This window comes from Myotis yumanensis, unplaced genomic scaffold (assembly GCF_028538775.1).
Source record: "Myotis yumanensis isolate MYYU_CA2020_CCGP unplaced genomic scaffold, mMyoYum1.0.hap1 SCAF_7, whole genome shotgun sequence".
NCBI classification, from domain to species: domain Eukaryota; kingdom Metazoa; phylum Chordata; class Mammalia; order Chiroptera; family Vespertilionidae; genus Myotis; species Myotis yumanensis.
The window spans coordinates 26,222,530-26,239,849 of NW_027223758.1; the positions used below are offsets into that span (position 1 = coordinate 26,222,530).

The following is a 17,320-nucleotide window of genomic DNA, read 5'->3' on the forward strand; positions in this document are numbered from 1 at the left end:
ATCCCTCTTGATGGAAGGATCTATAGTCATATTACAAAAATATAGAGGCTGTGAAGAGTGAGTGTCATTTAAAAATCTACCACAGGTTAATTCATTCAACCTTTATTGATTATCATCCCTTGTTTCTGGCCCAGTGCTCAATAAGCACTGGGGATACAAGAATAAAAATAAACCTATTTCTTTCTCAGTGAAAGCTATCACATAACCAAAACATCTGTTTCTCTGGCAATTTTGTAACTCGGGATCAGGTTTTACATCATTATCCTGAAGCCATTAGTCCTTTAACTTGATATTACAACTGCTATAAAAAAATCACATAAGAAATTCAGGAATAACTTTATGTGCATAAATTAAAATTGGCTTGGGTGAGAATAATTGACTTCTCAGAGGTCTGGTCAATAGGGAACTGTCAGGCTAGATGAGTTTTTACACATGTCAGAGAGAAATTGGAGCTCAAATGCTAATTTTAGCTTACAAGGATATCATACATACATTTGACAACCTGAAGGTCTTTAGATAATGGGGAGAGTATTTGCCCTTGCAATCTGATATTTTTCTATCTAATTGCTATTTCAGCTGAGATATGTGAGTGTTCCCAAATAACAAATAAGCCACTTAATTTTTAGGCTTCGATTGACTACTTTTTCATGTTATTGATAGTAATATTTTTATGTTGTCCAGATACAGGACTGAGTCTAGGCAGCATCAAAAGGTTTCTTTAGGAAAACAGTTTTAATTATGGTATTTTTTTTTATTGACTTGAGAGAGGGTAGGAGAGAGAAAGAGAAAGAGAGAAACATGGATCTGAGAGAGAAACATCAATTGGTCTGCCTCCTGAATGCACCCTGACAGGGGACTGAGTCCGAAACCAGGGCATGTGTCCTCACTGGGAATTGAACTGGTTACTTTCCAGTGCACGGGACCTGGTCAACCAACTAAGCCACACTGGCCAGGGCAGGAAAATGGCTTTAAATTTTCACAGTATACTCATTGGAAATTGAATAACTTTCCTGCAGAGAACAACTAAAATACCAGATAAAATAGAAACCAATTTTTTTTTTTCTTAAAGGTAATGAAGAGATGAGTAGATAGTGAGTAATTACCGCACCAAAATCTAAGGGAAAGCTGGAATCCAGGGAAATAAGCAGAGCGCCGAGGCCAATTTTACCCTGAGAATATCTATCTATTTAGGCAAATGTGAACTTCAGTTTTGATGGGCTCACTGGATGAGGCATATTAAAATTAAAGTCTAAAAGTCCATTCAAGTTAGAGAGTTTAATGTTAAAATAAAAGAAAGCTAGAAGTAATTCTAATGCTATATTTATTATAGAGCGAATTATTTTTTGGATTCTCAGCTGGAGGTAAAATAGTCCTAATGAGGATGTGTGGCGAGCTGGCACGGCCATGGCATACTCAACCCCAGGGTGCCTTATGTGCTGCGCCAGCTCAGCCAGGTTCGGTGAGCCCGAGTGGGGGCCGTGAAGGATGGAGAAAAGACAGACAAGAGAAGAAAGCTGGGTCTCGGTGGGACGCTGCCCTCTCTGATGGAGAGAGACAGCGCCACGGCCTACAAGCCATGTCTTTATTTTATAGCAGATTCCACGAGGCAAAGTAAGGGCGTGGTCACGATGTTTACAACATTCTCGTGGGCTTTGATCCTACTCAATTACATGCACCTGAACTCTATCAAGCCCACATCACTCAGGCACGTGGGGCCACGTGTTCGGACCATAGGTTCAAGCTTACAACTCTAGCTGTTGGCTATAATTGTGCTGGGAGGGCTCTGCCCTACAAGCTGGGACTTGCACGTGGCAATGAGAGGACTGTGCCCTCTCATTAGTCCGAGGCTTGAACCTGTCCAAACACTGTAGCCGCTCTCCACAAGGATGTATCTGCAAAATAGTCTCATAAGAATTTTCATCCTTAAAATGGACCATTGCATACATTATGGGTCCAAAAACATTATAAAACACATACCACTAAACATATGTGGTTTGGACACTTCCCTGGGCACTAGGCAGAAATGAACACCAATTCTTTCTGTCAGAGACATCTCCATGCTTGTTCTCAGAGATTGCCCATAAATAAGTTTTCAAGAAAAAGAAACATTATACAGTAAAATTTAATTAATCACACAAAAAATAAGCAAGAATCAGCAGAAACCAAACTGTGGAATTGACACATACAGAGCAACCTATTATACATAAAGGATAAAAGACAAGTAGAAATAATCTTCAGAGAACAGACACTATAAAACGTGACCTAGCAGTTTTAAAAAAGTACTATATAAAACATCTAGAAACTAGATGTTTTATATAGTATTAGCTGAAATAACAAACAACTCAATAGACAGGCTTAACTACAGATGAGATGCAGCTGACACGAGAGGATCAATGGATTGAAAGAGAGGTAAAAAGAATTGAGAACTAGAATTATTACTTGAAATGATAGTTTTCTCAGAGGCCATTATAAAATCAATGTGCTGGATAGGTCAGGACGGAACTTGGGAAAAGCAGAGCGGATGTGTGAAGGGATGGATAGCTAATGTAAGCCATGTGGCTATCCAATCTCCCTTTGGATAATATAGGATTTAGACAGGTAGTAAATATAAAAACAGAAACCACAGAACATTGTCTTATATCCTCAGAATCAGGATCCAGCACATGATAAGACAGACTACTCCAATATATCGAACTAAAGATCATCATGGGCCATTAGAATAGAAAAGGTAGAGTGTGGAATCAAAAATATTAATGTGAACATTCAGGTAGAGCCAGGTATTAAAGAAGAGAAGGGAAATTTTTTGGATTAAATGAGACATCCCCAATGTCTCAAGCAGTGAGAAAAGAACGGATGGTTAACATGAGAATCTCAAAGGGAGCTGTGACTTCACCATGGTTGTCTGATGGGGAGTCATAGTTTAATTGGAAAGATTTTTTCTTTGTTATCAGTACATTTGTTATTGACTTATTCTATTTTCTGACAGCACAAGTTGGATATGTTATGTAGTTCACCTCAACTTTTAAAGGCTATGCAGCAAATATTTCCATGTCAACATTCAAACTTTCACTTGTCCTTAATGCATTTCCTCCCATAGGAAATTCACTGGATTCCAGTGAATTCAATCCACATTTATGAGACGTACTTTGCACCCTCTTTTTAAGAAAAAAAGAGAAATCTGGAAAAATAAACAAATATTTGACATTTAGTTTTTAAAAAGCAGACAAATGACTTTTTGGATTCACATAGAAAATAAATAGCACCAGTTTCCAAATAACCTCCAGCTATCCGGTGGCCTGGGAAGAATGATCACTGGGAGACCCTTCCTAAGACAGAGATTTGGGTTGGACAGGCACAAAAGGGACTGAAGGACAAAGGCCAAGGAAGGGAACCCAGATTTTAAAATAAATATCCCCCCAATTAAAAAATGGGCAAAGGGTTTGAATAGACATTTCTCCAAAGAAGATATAAATATGGTCAAAATACACAACACCATTAGGGACATGCAAATCAAAACCACAATGAGATACTACTTCACAACCACTAGGATGGCTATAACGAAAAGATGTTGGCAAGGATGTGGAGAGATCGGAAACTTCATATGTTTCTGGGAATGTAAAATGGTGCAGCCACTTTGGAAAATGGTTTGGCAGTCCCTTAAAAAGTTAAACATAGAGTTACCTTGTGAACCAACAATTCCACCCCTAGGTATATACCCAAGAGAACCGAATGCATATTTCTTTGCAAAAAATTGTACATAAGTGTTTATAGCAGTATTATTCAAGGTAGTCCAAATGTCCATCAAGTGATGAATAAATAAAATGTGTATACCATAGCATACTATTCAACCATTAAATGGAATGAATTCCTGATAGATGCTCTAACAGGGATGAACCTTGCAAATTTTATACTAATTGAAAAAGCCGGACATAAAAGGCCATATATAAATCAAATCATACAAAATGTTCAGAATCGACAAATCCACAGAGGCAGAGATAGATTAAAGGTTTCCAATGGTTGGGAAGACGAGGTGGGGGAAAGAGGGAATGGGAAGTGATTGCTATTGAGTTTGGGGTTTCTTTTTCAGGAGATAAAAATGTGCTGGAATTAGAGCAGTGATTGATCTTTACTGAAACCCACAGAAATGTGTATTTTAAAAGAATGAATTTTATTGCAAGTAGAAGTGTAACTTAATAAAATTGCTATTGAAAATATATGCAGAATGCTCAAAGAGATAATTGGACTATGTATGCACGCCAGGGCAAGAATGGCTCCTGAGTTCTCTCTTGTGGGCCAAAAGAGGCTATTGGTACTCCTGGGATTTAAGGTGGGCCTAGCCTTTTCACTTATGTTCTGGAACTTAATATTTGGTGACTGACCTACTTTCATCCCACACTAGCTGTTTTGTGTGTGGGGGTTGGTGCCATCAGTGAAAGGCAAAGTGGCTCCTGTGGGGTCTAGACTTGCTATTAAGTGTTGCTGACTCCGGGGGAGCCTAAAATACTGTATCTTTGAGTTATTATTTAGGTATCTATTGATTATTTTTTGTGGGGCACAGTTACAGTGTTTTGGCCAGGTTTAAGCCTCAGACTAATGAAAGGACAGGGTCCTCTCATTGCCACGTGCAAGTCCCAGCTGGAGGGCCGGGCCCTCCCAGCACAATTATAGCCAACGGCTGTGGTTGTAAGCTTGAACCTATGGTCCAAACACTTAGCCCCAAGTGCCTTGTGATAGAGTTCGGGTGCACGTAGTTAAGTGAAATTGAAACTCACGAGAATGCTGTAAACAACGTGATCACGCCCCTACTTTGCCTCGTGGCATCTGCTATAAAATAAAGACATGGTTTGTAGGCGCTGTCATTGTCTCCTCATCAGGGAGGCAGCGTCCCACCGAGACCCAGCTATTATTCTCTTGTCTGTCTTTCCTTAATCCTTTCACCCCCGCCTCTTGAGATCACCCTTGGTCGTGCTGGCGTGGCACAATTTTTCTCTACCTCAGCACTTATAGCTAGATGAGCAAATAAATTTATTCACCATTTTTGCCATATTCATTCAATGATCACAGTATGGTGGATTTGGGTATTCAATGGTGAATGAGACATGACACCTGGTATCAGAAGTGTCCGTGGAGGATGTATTTAAGTCAGAGGGCCATTATAGCAGAGATGGTATACATTTTACATCTGGAAGAAAGTACCAGGTGTTTGGTGCATTGCTTGCATTAATGGTAACCACCCTGTGTTTATATCCTTTCCCTATAATATTATAGTTTCCTTTTATTCTTTACCAGGGCTGGTCTCATGACTTCAATAGAATGTGGTAAAAGTAATGGTGTGCCAGTGCAAGTTTTGACTTCAAGGGGTCTTGAACACTTGCTTGCTCTTCGATCCTGCCTCTGACAAGTGAAAACCCATTGCTAGCCTGCTGGAGGGTTAGAAATCATAAAGTGCAGAGCCAAGTCAGCTCATTTGTTCCAGCCAAGGCTCCAGAGACTTGAATGGGTCCAGCCAGGACCAGCCAACTCAGCTGATTGCAGATGTATAGATCAGCGTAGCCTAGGCCAGATCAGCAGAGTCTACCACCTAGCTATAGAATCACAACCAGTAGAAAATGATTGTTTATAATACGAAGTGTTGGTGGTGTTCATTATATAGCAATAGATAACTAATATAGAATGCAACGGGAACACAGATGTGGGGGAGCTTGGGTGGATCAAAGAAGGCTTCCTAGAAGAAGCAACACATGCTATAAACCTAAAGATTCATCTTTAGGTGTTAGCCAGGGCAAAGAAAGAACCTGACTGAGTGTGTGTGTGTGTGTGTGTGTGTGTGTATGCATTGGGGAGGGATTTAAGGAAAAGAGAAAAAAAGAGGAAGTAGTTGAAGAATAGTATTTAAAAAGCCAAGGAGGTGAGATTACCCATAAAGCTGGAGTGTGGTATGTGAGAAAATGACTGAGAGAGTTATTTAGGAACCAAATCATGTAAAACTGCAAACGTTTACTAAGGGGTTTAGACTATATCCTGAGGATAGTTGGGGTCAATTAAAGGATTATAATCCCATTTTTGCTTTTGTATGGTCAGTCTAGCTACAGTGTGGGGGAGTGGTTACATGATTTAGCACTAGATTAGAGTCATGGAAACCATTTAGAAGACCCGTGGCAGGTGGCAAGGGATGGGAGCCTGAACTTGGGTACTTGCAAAAGGCACAGAAAGTGAACAGTTCTGAGGACTCCCACAGCGTCAGAATTGACTCAGCTTGGGGATCTACTGGAAAGGGGAGGAAGGAGAGGCAGCTGTCAAAGATAATGCCAATGTTTTGGCTAGGGCCACTGAATTGGTAATAGTTTTGTTTATGAATGTAGAAAAAAAGAGGTAGAGCAGGTCTGAGGGTAACTGTAAATGAAGTTTGGTGCACACTGTATGTAGCAGGCCATATTTTCCAAAGACGGTCATGCCAGTATAAAGGGTGGGAAAAAGTATGTTTACAGTTGGGAATACGCAAAACAGAGTTTATTCTTGTATTGTTATTAGTTATTGTATTATTTTCAATAAAAACAACTGTAAACCTACCCCTCCTCCCAAACCCCCCCCCACCCACGTATTTCTTCCATCCCTTACCTTCTTCAGAATGTGACCACCTCTGCTCCAAGTTGAGATGGCAACTATATTTCCTCCCCTTGAATCTGGGAAAGGGCTTGTGCCAGCACCAACGAATGGGCTCAGCATAAGTGACAGTATGCAACTTCAAGGCTTGGTCCTATCAATTTGACACAACTTCTGCCTGGCTCTCTCTCAGGAGGCTCACCCTTGGCATCCAGGCACCATATTGTGAGAAAGCCCAGGCTACATCTAGAAGACACACACCTGTGGTGTTCCAGCTCAGAGCCCCAGCTAGTCTGCTGACAGACATACCATCCACCACCACATATATGAATAAGCTGGTCTCCAGCCCCGAGACTTCCAATCTCCAAGCCGAGGCCCAGACACGTGCCATCTCTACTCTACTCTGTCTGAATTCTTGACCCACAAAGAATATGAGAGATAATTCTTATTGCTTCAAACATCTAGGTTTTGTAGTAACATGTAACAGAGCAATAACTAATATATTGCATTTGAGATGCCTATGAGACATTCTCCTAACTCACACGTATATTTCATTTTCTAAATCAATGTTGCAGACTCTTTCATCTGTTTTATAAGAAAACTTACTTAAGTACTGTGGCGGGCTGGCACGGCCATGGCATACTCAGCCCCAGGGCGCCTTATGTGCTGCGCCAGCTCAGCCAGGTTTGGTGAGCCCGAGTGGGGGCGGTGAAGGATGGAGAAAAGACAGATAAGAGAAGAAAGCTGGGTCTCGGTAGGACGCTGCCCTCTCTGATGGAGAGAGACCGTGCCACGGACCACAAGCCATGTCTTTATTTTATAGCAGATTCCATGAGGCAAAGTAAGGGTGTGGTCACGATGTTTACATTCTCATGGGTTTCAATCCTACTCAATTACATGCACCTGAACTCTATCAAGCCCACATCACTCAGGCACGTGGGGCCACGTGTTCGGACCATAGGTTCAAGCTTACAACTACAGCTGTTGGCTATAATTGTGCTGGGAGGGCTCTGCCCTCCAAGCTGGGACTTGCACGTGGCCATGAGAGGACTGTGCCCTCTCATTAGTCTGAGGCTTGAACCTGTCCAGACACTGTAGCCACTCTCCACAAAGTACTCTGTCAGTTCTTGTCACTTCCACTATTTGTCAAAAAACCTTTGACTGTGTTGCCTTCCTTAGCTTTGATCAAAGAAGGGAGGGAGGGAGGACTATTGGAAAAATAGAGAGGGACGGCAGAATCTTGGAATAATGACAGGTGTGCCCTCTGGTCACAAGCATTGCAGGATCTCGAGTCTGTGCACAGGCACGGACATGGGCATTACATCTTTGAAGACTGGCATTGTGCCTGCTCCCACCATCCTGCCCATCAAAAGAAGGTTGGTCCTGACACCAAGAAATAACAGCTGGGTTGTGTTAAGAAAGTTTTATTATTTCCTTTGGATTTGTGATGAAAGCACATAAAATTACAAGTGGAAGAAACATCATGCCACAAAATTGCATAGAATTATTACAAAAATGTGAATTATGCTTTTTAAACAATTTGAGATAGGAGAACCAAAATATGTACATTTTAAGAGCTTCAAATACTTTGTCCTTTTTTCTTCTTCTGAAAAGGCAAAGGTCACGATATCTAATCCATCACAAGCAATATTTATACAGTGCCAAGCACAACATTAAGTTCAAAGTAATGCAAGCAATGGCCCTTTCTTTCGGAATTATTTAATGACTGCTTAACTACTACAGGAATAGTAATTGATGCATGGTGATATGGCAATGTTAAAGTGAAATGTTAAAAACCAAATCACATGGCATGTCATCAGGACTTTGAAAATGGGTTTACACGGCCAAAACCACGCTATTCTCAGTAGTGTACAGGTGCCAGAGGGGCACAGGCTAATTTAATACACAGCTCTACTCTCTATTATAGGAAAAACCACAGTACAGAATTTCACACATTCAACAGAGAACAAGGCAAATACATAAAGGCACAAAACTGCACATCATATAGACCCCTTTTCCTTCCCTTTGTCTATTTCAAGTAATATTAATATTGTTAAATGATAATATCACTGTAGTGATTTCGATGATGCAAGATGGACAGTGTTACACACTACCCCACAACTGCAAAAGTGTCATTGCACAGATATAAAAATGTGATTACAATCAATGGCCAAATACAAACATATTAGAGTCACTAATATAATGAAATGCAACTACCAAAACAGTTTTGTGTAAGTCAAGATTATTCAACCTTAGTCTATCTCTGGGACTAAATGTAATACAATATGCGGTAAATAATCACTATTGCGTTTGGTTATGAATGCTATTATTAGTTCACGCTTCTGCAATTTTAGACAGTCTGTAATTTTGTTTATAAAAATGCAGCATTCGATTTTGACCGTTCTTACTTCCTTATGATTAATGCCTTTCTTTCAAAGTGCAAAAGTAGAATGATTTACAAAAGATATCTCTTTCAATGGAAGTTAAGTTGTATTAAGTGTCTAATTAACACCCCAAATCTTTCAGATCAAAATACTATCATTTCCAAAGAGGATGGGATTTTCCTCCTTGTGTCTCACTAGATGTGTGTTTTTAATCAAACAACTTTTTCCTAATGTTTGAACTAAGCCTTCATTTTGATTAAAACTTAATTGTGATCCTTAGTTATTGCTTAAAGTTAAATAAAGTGATTTCCATAAAAATATTAAATTCTTGAAATAATTTTTAGGACACAACTGGCTTTGTGTTTTAAAATGTTTTGCTAAGCTACAATCAGGCAGGTTTATTTTAAGCTAAAGCTGTGAGCATCTTGCTTCAGGGCTTTAACTTCAATGTTCTTTGTGTTACTCTCTAAACTATATTTTCCTTTATATAATTATTCTCTCTTATTTAAGACTTTTCAATAATGTTTTTGATCAGTTTTACCTTGATATGCTTTGTTTTTCTCATGCCACCTAATATAAGAACTTAACAAAAAGACACAGTTAAATGAATTAAATGTATATAATAAATATATAAATGAAGTATTTTTTATGTTATAGTAAAAATGAAATCTCTCAGATTTAATAATTATGGAAGATACTAATACATTCCCATATTTCTGTCATATATATTTTTGTCTATTCTGATTATTGAAACAGGTTTAAAATCCAGTTTTGATCCTGCAAAATATATATCAAATTCACATTCTAAATTCTAAATCTAATTTAACTTGCATCAATAACTCCATCAATTGTTTCTTAAAATATAAATGATTTACCCATGAAATCTAGATGTTTGATCATTTTCATCTCTATCCACTTATCCCTAAATTTGGTTTTAAGTCTTGTGGAAGAGTTTTGGGTCATTGTCACACATCAACAATCAAATGAATGTGTGTGTGTGAGTGTGTGTGTGTGTGTGTAGTGCATGTGTCTGTATTTATATGGCTGAGTGTGTACATATATACATAGAGATAATATATATCATTTATATATGGGTCTGTGTATTCTTTAGATAAATATTCAGTCTTTATCACTATTAAAAACAAAGGAACCATAAAATAATGTCAGACATTAAGAACCACTGGGACCTGTTTAGTCTGATTGAATCTCTGCTCAACATATATTGGCTCAAATATTTTTATTCAACTGAACATATTCTATGTAGTTATTTATACATTTCAGGCCAATGACTAATGAATACCCAGACTTTGAGTGCAAATAGTCAACTCGGATAGCCCACTGGCTGGAGGAGTGTGGCCAACCTGCTCATGCAGCCAGATGTATGAACCATACTGCCAAGTCTGGGAATAACTTCACTGGGCAAAGATACAATCACGTAATTTTTTTTTCAGGAAAGAAAACCAGCTTATTTGAATCACTATGATATCTGAGAAAGCCATGTCAGCAACAAATACACTGAGGCCTCTATGATAAATAAATTAGCAGACTGCAAGCCACCAGTGCTTGCAAAGCAAAGGACGAAACAATAAAAAATGCACGTTAAATTGAAGATACGGTAGTTGAGTGGCAGGTAGGAAAACAATATTCAAAGTGGGTTGTTCAATAGTGTTAAATAATGATATGCATTTCTCAAACTATTTCTATTACTTTGCAACTATTTTATACCAGAGCTTCAAATAAAAACATGAGCTTGATTTTCTTCAAAGAAGACACAGTCCTTCATTAGATGGTCCATGCAGCCTGGAAGTTGCCTGCTTTGAGTTTACTATTGGAAAGAAAACAAAAATCCCACATACATGCACTCTCCACTAGTAGACCTGCATTTGTTTCCACATTGCACATGGCGCCTGGGCCTGGGGACGTCTGCGTGGATCCTTCTGGAACTCTCATTTTGGTGTGGATTTTGGGCTAAGGGATGCTTCTTGGGAAGATGCTCTGGGCAGTGATCTTTGTAATAAGAGAGAGTCCGATGGAGCTTGAGAGGCCATGCATGTTCCAAAGGCCTGGCAGGAACACTCACAGAGGAGTGTCAAACTCTTTTCCCGGGCGCTCTCCTTCCAGCTCCTCACTGGAGGGAGGCCTGTGGTTCAGTTTTCCAGCGTCGGAGGCCAGGGAGGAAGGGGCAGAGCTGTGATTGCTGTCCTCACTGATCTTCCCTTTCATGGCGTCCTGTACGAACTCCAGAATCTCCAGGGGCAGTCTTTTGAACTTGTCTTGGTACTCTTGCTCCAGCTCCACCTGCAGCTGGGAGACACCAAGAGAGAAGGGTGATGTTACATCATTCAGGTTTCTATAACCACCCATGTAGAAACTTCTTGAACGACATGTGCAAAGGTGGGGGAGGGATATATTAATTTTAATATCATCCAGAGGTTACCTATTGAAAAGATATAAAACAGAGTTTAGCTCAACATGCCATTTTTCCATAGCTGAAAGTCAGTTCAGGTTATGTGTGGCAGAAGAGGGCTACCTGCAGTGATATAAATACACACATACACACAGATGAATCTTTTGAAAAAGTTTTAGAGAAGCAGCCCAGCCAGCATGGCTCAGTGGTTGAGCATCGACCTATGAACCAGGAGGTCATGGTTCAATTTTCGTTCAGGGCACATGCCTGGGCTGTGGGCTCAATTCCCTGTAGGGGGAGTGCAGGAGGCAGCCGATGGATGATTCTCTCTCATCATTGATGTTTCTATCTCTCCCTCTCCCTTCCTCTCTGAAATATATATATATATATATATATATATATATATATATATATATATATATATATATATATATATACTAGAGGCCTGGTGCACAAAAATTTGTGCACTCAGGGGTGGGGGAGCGGGGTCCCCCAGCCCGGCCTGTGCCCTCTCGCAGTCTGGGACCCCTCGGGAGATAACGACCTGCTGGCTTAGGCCTGCTCCCGGGTGGCAGAGGGCAGGCCCAATCCCTAGGTGCAGCCCCTGGTCAGGCTCAGAGCAGGGCCGATTGGGGAGTTGGGGCGCCGCACCCTGTCATGCACAGAGCAGGATGGATCGGGAGGTTTCGATGCCACCCTCAGTCACGCTCAGGGTAGACTGATTGGGGGGTTGGGGCACCGCCCCCTGTCACACTCAAGGCAGGGTCGATGGGGAGGTTGCAGCGCCACCCCCTGTCATGCACAGAGCAGGGCCGATCAGGGGGTTGGGTCGCTGCCCCCTGTCACTCACAGAGCAGAGCCGATCAGGGGGTCAGGGCGCTGCCCCCTGTCACACACAGAGCAGGGTCGATCAGGGGGTTGGGGAGCTCCCCCCTGTCACGCACAGAGCAGGGCCCATCAGGGGGTTGAGGAGCTCCCCCCTGTCATGCACAGAGCAGGGCTGATCAGGGGGTTGAGGAGCTCCCCCCTGTCACTCACAGAATAGGGCCGATAGGGGAGCTGGGGCACCGCCCCCTGTCACACACAGAGCAGGGCGGATCAGGGGGTTGGGGCGCTGCACCCTGTCACACTCAGGGCAGGGCCAATAGGGAGGTTATGGCTCTACCCTGTCACACACAGAGCAAGGCCCGTGGAGGGGGATTGGGGCGCCACCCTCTATCACCCACAGAGCAGGGCCGATCAGGGGGTTGGGGCACTGCCACTGTCACATTCAGGGCAGAGCCGATGGAGAGGTTATGGCTCTACCCTGTCACACACAGAGCAGGGGCCCGTTGGGGGGGGGGGGGCAGTTTGGGGCGCCGCACCCTGTCACACACAGAGCAGGGCCGATCAGGGGGTTGGTGCGCCGCACCCTGTCAAACACAGAGCTGCAGGGTGATCAGGGGGTTGGGGCGCCTTCCCCTGTCACGAACAGAGCAGGGCGGATAGGGAGGTTGTGGCCCCGCCCCCTGTCACACACAGAGCTGCAGGGTGATCAGGGGGTTTGAGCGCTGCCCCCTGTCACGCTGATCCCAGTGCCGGGAGGCATATTACCCTTTTACTATATAGAACAGAGGCCTGGTGCACGGGTGGGGGCCAGCTCGTTTGCCCTGAAGGGTGTCCTGGATCAGGATGGGGGTCCCCACTGGGGTGCCTGGCCAGTCTGGCTGAGGGGCTGAGGGCCGTTTTCAGGCTGGCGGGTGACTGAAGCTCCCAACTGCTCCTTTTTTTCTTTTTTCTTTTTCTATTCTGGGCCAGCTTTAGCTCTGAGGCCTCGCTGCTGAAAGCAGGTTTCTGGCCTTTACCTTCTGTATTTGATACAATGTTGCAGTCCGGCTGGCTGATGCCCGGCTGACTGAAAGCCGGTTTCTAAGGTTTTGTTTAGCTTCTATATTTGCAACATAGTTGCTGAGAGTTGCAGCTGAGAGGCCAGCAAGTCAGGCGGGGAACGCTGGAGTTCGCCATCACTGGAGCAAGCAAGCCTCCCTGTACGCTTCAGTGCATGGCTGCTGGCCGCCATCTTGGCTGACAGTTAATTTGCATAAGGATATGCTGATTAGCCAATGGGAAGGGTAGCGGTCGTATGCTAATTACTATGTTTCTCTTTTATTAGTGTAGATATATATATATATATATATATATATATATATATATATATATATTAAAAAGTAATAAACAATGATCTGAAGTTCTTAAATGTAGGGGTTGGAAGCTACTGATAGCTGGGAGTGCCAAGGTCAGCCATGAATCAAGCTGGGAAGAACAATGAAGAATCGGACTGCAACGGAGAGAGGATCAAGGTGAGGGCTTTAAGAAGTGTGGCCTCACTCAGAGGTTGGGAAGCCAAGCTTGTAAAGAAGAACTGGATGCATTTTTATACACCAAACATATTCCTGTAACCTACTTTAACTTCTATTTTGACTTCTTTTATCTTATCTTCATTTTTTTCCTTTTCAACCTAATTTCTATTTGCCTCATAAACTGTTTTAGCTACCGTGTAAACTGTCTTTTAATTTACATGTTTAATGCTCAGGAGGCTTTCCAGACTTTTAAAAGTCACAGAACACTTTCTTTAAATGCAGTCTTACAGGTGGCCCTAGTCATAAAGCAAGCAAAAGCCGGTCTTCAGAGAAGTGAAGTGAAGGGCAGGGCCAGAGGTGGGTGTCACTCTGCACAGCAGAGCCAAATCTAAACCCAGACTGTTAAATAAAATTCTTGTTGCTTATTGAATGGTTAGTGGGGGACCATAATCTTAGAAATGACGTGTAAGACTAAGTGCTTTTTTTCTTCTGAGGAGCAATGAAGCAGCTTTTCTTAAGATGTGTCCTTGAAACCTTTAAGGAACTTATTTTCCTGCTTCTCAAACTTTAAGGTGCACCCAAATCACTTGGAGTCTTAATTTTTTATTCTGATTCAGGAGATCTGGGTGGGGCCCAAGATCTTGCATTTCTCAGGGCTCCCAGGTGATGTCAATGCTGTTGGTTCTCACTGGACACTCTGATTATCGTTCTGTCTAAGCTCCCAGTTTTACTTTTTGTCTTGATCCTGGCTGCATGTCCTTCATCTGCAGCTTCAGTGCAGCCCCTAGGCCCCTGGCCCCTGACCCCTGAGCCCTAGGGTGAAGACAGTGATCAGGGCATCTGCCCTTGGTGTCTTGATTGCCTTTATTCATTCCATTTTGGATGGTGCCTGCAGCTTGAGAACATCCTCTAGTTCAACTCCTTTATACTCTTGCTTCTATGCCAGGGAAGTTTTGCCAAAGCTCAGTTATGTCATATAGATTCATAATCCCTTATCTGCAATTCTAAAATCCCCAAAGTCCAAAAATCCAGAAGTTTGTCTTTTTTTTTGGTAAATTTATAGCAAACTCATTGACATTAACTGATATAGGGCTATTTGTAATCCTTAATTATCCCACTTTATGTGAATATTCATGCACGGTACTATAGATAGAATCTGTTTGATTATGAAGGTGACCCAGAACTCCCTGAAATATTATTCCTATGGTATATGTATCATATCACCTTTCTAAAAATCATAAAATTTATGTATTCTGAAATATAACGGGCATTAAGAGTTTCAGATAATGTATTGTGAATCTATTTGAATAATTTTTTTTTCCAAAAATGACTGATAAAAATAACTTGACCAGAGTATTTAAAATCACCTACTCTTCCCAAGTAAAAAAATGAGGGGCATTAATATGTTGTGCTAGAATCTGAATTCTAATAGCCAAGGTGGAAACATACTGTGAGAAGAGTATCTGCCAAAGAAAGTCAGGGGTGGGTGGGTGGGAAGAGATTAAGCAAAGAATTTACATGCTTATGCATAAACCCTGGACACACACAATAGGGTGGTGAAAGGCTTGGGGTGGTGGGGGAAATAGGGGACATCTGTAATACTTTCAACAATAAAGATAAATTTTTTTTTTTAAAAAAAGGTATCCCCAGGGCTCTGAGAGTCACATTGCTGAGGTGAGCAAAGGCACCTTCATACACATCCCCACCCTCAGTGTCAGAGTCAGGGGAAGCCCAGGATCTTCACGTACAGGAAGAGGATGGCCAATTCTCTCCCAGGTGCCCAACCATTTAGAAGAAGGTCAAGCTTTTACACTGTCACACTCTTTTGTGTGAATAAGATCTCAGCCTGGTGTTTGGCACTTTCCATTTACTACTATCCCGACTTCATCGTCATTTCACCTCAATTTTAATTCAGTAACATGTACCTTTAAAATTTCATTTTCAAAAAATGTAAGGAAAGGGAGAAAAGGATGGAGCTCTGGGTTCAGGGAACAGCAGATTTCTGTTTTCACTTGGATTAGACTGGGGGATCTTCACCTATAGATATATTCTCCTGACCTAGAAGTCAATTCCTCTTAGGTCATTGATGGACAAGATTCCATGTTGCTTGATAATGCTGTTTCTTTGCTTAATTTATATAAAAAATTTAACATGAAATGTGAGAAAATTACACATACTTAAATTAACATTTTCTAATAACTTTTTAATACTATAATTCTGGTCATTACAGTTCTGCACCCAATTTCAATGTGTGGATTTTTCCTCTGAGAACCAATAGCAATTCTCTATGATTCCAGAGGGATGTCCTACAATTGAACTCTATTCTGACCCTATCTACCTGGCGGTAGCATTAGATTCCACAGTTTAAGGGTTCAGTCCTACAGGACTGCCCTCCACCCCCACCCATTGGGAAGTCTCATTTGTCACTTGTGCTTCTGCCTGACTGGCTATAGTTAGGAGTTCCATTCATTTGATAGAGCAGTTCACAGAACCCAGAGAAACATTTTATTTACCAGATCACTGGTTTATTATAAAAGGATATAACTCAGGAGCAGCCAGATGAAAGAGATGCATAGAGCAAAGTATGGGGAAGGTGAGGTTTTTACGGAGCTGTCATTACAAAGGCACTATTGATTACATTATTGGCCATTGGCATTTTTTTAAAACGAGAATGAGATTTTATTAGTAAAATAAGAACGATACAGAATATTCTTAATATCTGTGTTAGGGTTCTCTAGAGAAACAGAACCAATAGCATATATATAAACTGATTGGATAAAGCTTACCTACATTATGGAGGGGAATCTGCTTTACTCAAAGTTTTCTGATTTAAATGTTAATCTCATCCAAAAAGTATGCCTTTATAGAAACATCAAGAATAATGTTTGATTACTAAATATCTGGGTACTGTGGCCTAGCCAAGTTGGCATATAAAACTAACCATCACAATAAGCTAGCAAAATCTTGGACTATTTGATGAATTACTACTCTATTGAATATACTTTACAAAATGCTTCCTGGTGCAGCCCTCTGTGCTAGAAATAATTATAGTTCAGTGATGTTGCATTCAACAAAAGCATTGTGGTTATTTCCTTTTCAGAGAAGTCAGATATAGGCTTTGATTACTGAAAGCATGAACCCACTGTCTAAAACTGAATTGATTTTTTTTAACTTGCTGACTTTTATTTTTATTTTCAATTGCAGATGATATTCAATATTATTTTATTAATTTCAGGTGTACAGCATAGTGGTTAGATGATTATATAACTTACAAAGTGATCCCCTTCTGATAATCCTAGTACCCACCTGGCACCATACATAGTTATTACGATATTATTGACTATATTCCCTATGCTGTACTTTATATCCCCATAACTATTTTGTCATTACCAATTTGGTATTTCTTAATCCCTGCTCCTTTTTCACCCAGCCCTCCCAACCTCCTCCCTCTGGCAACCAACAGTTTATTCTCTGTATCTATCAGTCTTTTTCTGTTTTGTTTGTTTGTTTATTTTGTTCTTTATTTCCACATATAAGTGAAATAGGATGGTATTTATCTTTTTGTGACTTATTTATTTAGTTAAAGC

At 41.2% G+C, this 17,320-nt stretch overlaps 1 protein-coding gene across 4 annotated transcripts in view; it reads right to left on the minus strand.

The window, feature by feature from the left end:
- Positions 1 to 8,017: 8,017 nt before the first annotated feature.
- Positions 8,018 to 17,320, minus strand: part of PLCB1 (phospholipase C beta 1) — a 638,281-nt gene continuing 628,978 nt past the window's right edge. For 2 of the 4 annotated variants that reach the window (XM_070419924.1, XM_070419923.1), the window contains exon 32: positions 8,018 to 11,291. In XM_070419924.1, the coding sequence (XP_070276025.1) occupies positions 11,064 to 11,291 (228 nt within the window). In that variant the 3' untranslated portion in view covers positions 8,018 to 11,063. The remainder of the gene's footprint in view (positions 11,292 to 17,320) is intronic. The other 2 variants (XM_070419927.1, XM_070419925.1) reach the window with 1 other exon arrangement.